The sequence below is a fragment of the Pseudorca crassidens genome, chromosome 10 (genome assembly GCF_039906515.1).
Source record: "Pseudorca crassidens isolate mPseCra1 chromosome 10, mPseCra1.hap1, whole genome shotgun sequence".
In the NCBI taxonomy this organism is placed as follows: domain Eukaryota; kingdom Metazoa; phylum Chordata; class Mammalia; order Artiodactyla; family Delphinidae; genus Pseudorca; species Pseudorca crassidens.
In genome coordinates this window covers 13,893,822-13,899,916 of record NC_090305.1, presented here as the reverse complement: position 1 = coordinate 13,899,916, position 6,095 = coordinate 13,893,822, and the positions used below count along the sequence as shown (strand labels likewise).

Below are 6,095 nucleotides of genomic sequence, written 5' to 3'. Positions count from 1 at the left end.
ATTTAAATGATTTAGATTGTTTAGCTCATGTTAATGGGATGGTGTGTATTATAAAAATTATTTCATTGTGTGTTTATGAAAATTTCAGAAACTTTGAAATCTCCAGCGTCTCACTTTCAACCATACATCTCCAGCTCATTTTTCTGTGTGTGCTCAAAACCTTCGAGCCTGCACCACTTTCCCCTCCCCACCAAATCCCTCACCCCTGAAGCCAAGCACGTGGGGCATGAGTTGTGAAATTAGATAGGTGGTCAGAGTGGGTGCTGGAAGACCAGGTGCCCTTGGGGGAGAGCAAAGCTGGAGACCAGAACCCAGGTTGGGTCCAAGGAACCACACAGGTGATAGAGATCTGCCTGTTAAGGAGGTGCCCGGAGGCTGCCTGAAACTCAAAGCCCACCAACCCAGGAGGGATTCAGGTTCGTAATGGTAGCAAGCTTTTGCTCCTGTAAGCTCACAAGCCCATGCTAAAGCGCCTACAGTCTGCTCCTTCTCTGTTCAAAGGTTGCACCTCTCCTCCCGGACTGAGATGCTTCTATGTGGCTTGCTCTCTTCCTTTCTCTCGTCATTGTCAGGTACAATCTGAGATGTAACTGTGTTACATCTTTCTCTCATTATTGTCAGGTACAATCTGAGATGTAACTGTGTCATTGGACTCGTTCTGGGATTCCTTCTCAACTGCATGTATGTGGCATGTCTTCCCACACTTGCAAAACCAGCAGTCCATGTGCCTAAGCACTAACTCCCTCCCCCAGACTCCTCAGCCTGTCGCCTTCCGCCCCATCCTCTCTGCTGTAACCACCCTGAGCTGGGTCTCCATTTCCCCCGCTCTGCCGCGTGGTCCTTTGCACAGGAGTCAGCCACTGACCACAAGATGTATTCTTCAAATCCTTTGCTTCCACAGGCCTCAGGGCTTGTTCTAGGTGGAAGGAGGAAGAGATGGTCATGCTATTCCAGGACCCTCTAAGTAAGAAGTATTGGAGGGAAGCACAGAGGAAATCCATGGAGACTTCGCCATGGAGGAGGGATGATTCTTCATAGGAAACTCAGAATGTTAGAGTTAAGACTTAGGGCATCGCTTCTTTTTTTTTTTTTAATTTATTTTTGGCTGCGACGGGTCTTAGTTATGGCACGCGGGATCTTCGTTGTGGTGCGTGGGCTTCTCTCTGGTTGTGGCGTGTGGGTTTTCTCTTCTCTAGTTGTGGCGCGCAGGCTCCAGGGCACGTGGGCTCTCCAGCTGAGGCACACGAGCTCAGTAGTTGTGGCACGTGGGCTTAGTTGCCCTGCGGCATGTGGGATCTTAGTTACCTGACCAGGGATCCAACCCACGTCCCCTGCATTGGAAGGCAGATTCTTTACCACTGGGCCACCAGTGAAGTCCCCAGGGCATTTCTCTTATTAATCAGTGTATATATGCGACGAGGATTGCACTATATAAGGTATTTGAGAAACCTTTCAACATTGACTCTAGAGATAAGCAAGTGCTATTTTCCTAGCAATACTTCCTATAAATACTAGAGAATCATCAAAGGAAAGGTATAACATTGGAGTTTGCTGCCTGTAAGTAGTATCCTTTTAAGTATTCATTAGTTTGTCCATTTAAAAAACATGTATTGACTCCTGCTGTGTACCAGGCATGCGCTAGGTAGGCACTGCGGATATGGTTCCTGCTCTCCTAGAACTTAGTTTCTGTCTTCAGAAAAAGAAAGAAAGGATGAAGATAAAGAGCAATTTTAAGATTGGATAAAAAGAAACTGGACTCTACACTTGGTAAAGTACAAAAAGGACAAGTGAAAAGGGAAGGGACGGTGTGGGTTGGGTTGACAGGAACGCTGGAAGAGAATTTGTGTTTAACTCCATGGAGAGGCAGCAAACAGTGAAGAAAATGATTGCTAACGATGCCCAGCTAGAATGTGGGGATCCTCAGTGTGAAAGACGCAAACCTACTTGTGTTTAGTTCAGAAGTTTTGTGTCACTGAGAAAGCTTTAACTCTGATCAAACGCCACAAAATTACATTTCCATACTTTAAATTTACCAATTAGAGTCTTGACAGCAAATCGTCAGGGTTAATTGTCAGTGTATGTGCCACAATGCTTTCCAGAACCGCTTTGCTAACTACCAAGTGGCAGAGCGATGACTGTGAACATTCTTAAATAAGTCGTATTTATTGCAGATTTGTCTGGTTTACCTCGCTAAACACCGCCAGCCTCTTGGTGCAGTACTACTGGTTGCCGCACGGGGACAGCACAGGATCAAGAAGAAGAAGGCAGGCTACTCACCAAGCAGAGCTCCTCTCTACTGAGAATCACACTCAATGGCAAGACGTCGCTGAGGGGTGGGGTAGAAGCTCCGTCACAGTCAGCAAGGAGTTGGGGGTCTTTGGATTCGTTTTAAAACAATGTTGGAGCAGAGGCAAGTTAGAAGCACCTTCAAGCATCAATGAAATCCGTATGAAAAGCATCTTGAGAAGGTAATTAATCACAGACTTGGTCTAGATCTCTGTTCCCCGCAGTAACCGCCAGCTGCATGTGGTTACTGAATGGAATTAGGATGTGCTGTGGGTTTGAAATACATACTGGACTTTACTTAGTACTAAAAAAAAAAAAAAAGAGTAAAATATCTCTAATAATTTTTACAGTGATTACATGTCATAAGGATATCATTTGGGATATTTTGGATGAAATAAAATACGCAATTAAATTCATTTTATTAGTTTCTTTTTTTCCTTTTTAAAATGTGGCTACTAGAAAATTTAATATTCTATACATGGCTCTCATTATATATCTTTTAGTACTAATTCTAAAAATATTCCATTTTTAGATGGGATTTAGATTTCCTGAATGTTTTTCTTGACTTAAGGATGACTTCAGAAAGTAATTTCTATTTGGAATGAAAATGTATTGTAGTCTGAAATTATAATATTAAGTTGGTTACTGTGTCCCAATACACAGATAATCTTTGAATCTTGTAACACTGCATAAGAAAATGTTCTTTCTTGTCTTACATTAAAGCTTCCTCCAGGGGATTTAATGCGATAAAAATCCCTTGTTTTCTCAGAAGTCTAGCAAATAAGAGGGTGAATGATCACGGTAATTATCTCTAAATGAGGAGAAGTGATCTGATAAGTGGTTTTGCCAAAGACAATGTTCACGTGATCCATTGAGGGGAGACTCCTGAAAATGATTGCTTGTAGTACCACAGCGATTCCTGAGAGAGATTGTGCTATCTCCTGTTTGAGGATCTTTGAACATATTGTAGATTCTCTGTGCTTTCCATATTGATTGAGGTGGAAAGAATTTAACCTGCTGTCATGTGTGGGACTGTCATATCACAGTGATTCTCAAACTTGGCTGCACGTGATAAGCCCCTAGGAAGCTTTAAAAAAATCCCAGCTGCCCAGCCCACACCCTGGACAAATTAATCTTTGGAGGATGAAACCCAGGTATTTACCATGTGCAACCAAGTTTGAAAAGACTGGTATAGTTAAGAGTGTGGGCTCTGCAGTCAAATCCTGGCCACTTCCTAGCCACGTGACCCTGGGTAAGAAACTTAACCTCTACAAACACTATGGTAGAAAATGGGTGATGAAAGTAACACACCTAGTAGGATTGTCATGTGGTTTAAATAAGATAACCTATGGAAACCACTTAAAAGAGGGCAGCCATGGAGTAAGTTTATTATGAACTAATAGCTTTCTTCTTTCATATTAATTTCTCTGGGAGACATTCCCAGCCATAGTCCCCGCCTTGACACAAATTCATCTAGTGGATTGCATGTATTTTCCTATAACATTGCTTCATTCATACATAAATTCATTTTACAAGTAGTCATGAAGCATCTACTGTACTCCGAGAGTGATAGAAGACCCAAAGGAAGTACGTGCACCTGCCTCACCCCCTTGGATTTTAATTTCCCTTGTACGTCTGTGTTTTCCCAGTCAGATCATAAGCATCGTGAGCTCTGAGACCAGGTTTCATGCCTGGCCAGCCCCAGGCCCCAGCACCCAGCGCTGCCGACGGGAAACTGCAGGGCACTCTGCTGGGTACCAGGGAGCAACCCGCTTGTCCTCAATATGTATGTTTCCTCAAGTGTAAATTGGAGATAGTCCATCCATGACTGTTGTGAAGATTACAGGTCTGACCACGCGCTGTGGATACAGCTTGTCAGTGTCCACTGTCAGACCCTCAGGATGCAGTGCCCACCAGGGGGCAGCAGGTCTCGGCCGAGCGGCCGGCCGCCGTCGACGTCAGGACCAGCGCCCCGCCCCGTGACCGTGACCCCGGGCGGCGCGGGGGCAGCGTACAGCTCCGCAGGCTGCCGGGGCGGCGGGAGTCCTTCAGGCCGCGCGATGGGTGCCGAGGCTTCCGGGAGCGGGCCAGCGCTGCGGGAGCTGGTGCGCGAGGCCGAGACCAGCCTGCTCGAGTGCAAGGTGTGCTTTGAGCGGTTCGGCCACCGCCAGCAGCGGCGCCCACGCAACCTGCCCTGCGGCCACGTGGTCTGCCTGGCCTGCGTGGCCGCCCTGGCGCACCCGCGGACGCTGGCCCTCGAGTGCCCCTTCTGCCGGCGAGCCTGCAGGGGCTGCGACACCAGCGACTGCCTGCCGGTGCTGCACCTCCTGGAGCTCCTGGGCTCCGCGCTGCGCCCGGCCCCAGCGGCCCCGCGCGCCGCCCCCTCCGCCCCCGGGGTCCTCACCTGCCACCACGCCTTCGGAGGCTGGGGGACCCTGGTCAACCCCACTGGGCTGGCGCTGTGTCCTAAGACGGGGCGGGTCGTGGTGGTGCACGACGGCAGGAGGCGTGTCAAGATCTTTGACGCGGGGGGAGGATGTGCGCATCAGTTTGGAGAGAAGGGGGACGCTGCTCAGGACATTAGGTATCCACTTGACGTCACCGTCACAAACGACTGCCATGTGGTTGTCACCGACGCCGGCGACCGCTCCATCAAAGTGTTTGACTTTTTTGGCCAGATTAAGCTTGTCATCGGAGGCCAGTTCTCCTTGCCTTGGGGTGTGGAGACCACCCCTCAGAATGGGGTCATGGTAACTGATGCGGAGGCGGGGTCCCTGCACCTCCTGGAAATCGACTTTCCAGAAGGGGTCCTCCGGAGAACTGAACGGTTGCAAACTCACCTGTGCCATCCCCGGGGGGTGGCGGTGTCCTGGCTCACCGGGGCCATTGCGGTCCTAGAGCACCCCCTGGCTGTGGGGACCGGGGCCTGCAGCACCACGGTGAAGGTGTTCAGCGCAAGTATGCAGCTCATCGGCCAGGTGGATGCCTTTGGGCTGAGCCTCTTTTTCCCCTCCAAAATAACCGCCTCCGCTGTGACCTTTGATCACCAGGGGAACGTGATTGTTGCCGATACTTCTAATCTGGCTGTCCTATGCTTAGGAAAACCTGAGGAGTTTCCAGTACTGAAGCCCATCATCACCCACGGTCTTTCCCATCCTGTGGCACTGACCTTTACCAAGGAAAATTCTCTTCTTGTGCTGGACAGTGCAGCCCATTCTATAAAAGTCTATAAGGTTGACTGGGGGTGATGGTGGGAGTCTTGGGGCCTGGCATCAGACGCCCTGGAGCTGCCACTGCTGAATTGTTGAACCCTGGATAAATTACTTAATCTCATCTGTTCAACAGAGATAATTATACGTGCCTGGTAGACTTACAAAGGTTGGGATAATTATTAAAGGATAATAATTAAATCTACGATTTATGGATTATGTACTCCCTGTGCTAAGAAATTTGCTAATATTAGCTCCTTTAATCCTTACAATTACCCAATTTCTATTATGAATCCCATTTTAGAGATGAGAAAACTGAGACCCAGAGAGCTTAAGTGATTTCCCCAAGGTCACATTTACTTACTATGACAGTCACAAATGGAACTCAATTCTGACTCCAAAACCCCTTGCTCTTAAATAAGATAACAGATGTGGAAAAATATATGTGGGTGTATATTGTTGCTATGTGTACTCTATTTACAGGTAGCTATTTAGTTAGATGCACAGAGAAAGGAGACTTTATAGAGTTCAAGAGAAAAAGGATTTTGTGGTGGACATCAGTTTAGTTCAACTTGCAGTTCCTTTGGTGGCTCATTAGAT

At 47.7% G+C, this 6,095-nt stretch overlaps 1 protein-coding gene across 1 annotated transcript; it reads left to right on the top strand.

Annotated features, from left to right (window-relative positions):
• The first annotated feature begins 4,292 nt into the window (after positions 1 to 4,292).
• NHLRC1 (NHL repeat containing E3 ubiquitin protein ligase 1) lies at positions 4,293 to 5,696 on the top strand. Its single transcript, XM_067752074.1, has one exon. The coding sequence runs from the start codon at positions 4,347 to 4,349 to the stop codon at positions 5,532 to 5,534; it is 1,188 nt and encodes a 395-aa protein (XP_067608175.1). The 5' UTR covers positions 4,293 to 4,346; the 3' UTR covers positions 5,535 to 5,696.
• Positions 5,697 to 6,095: the final 399 nt, after the last annotated feature.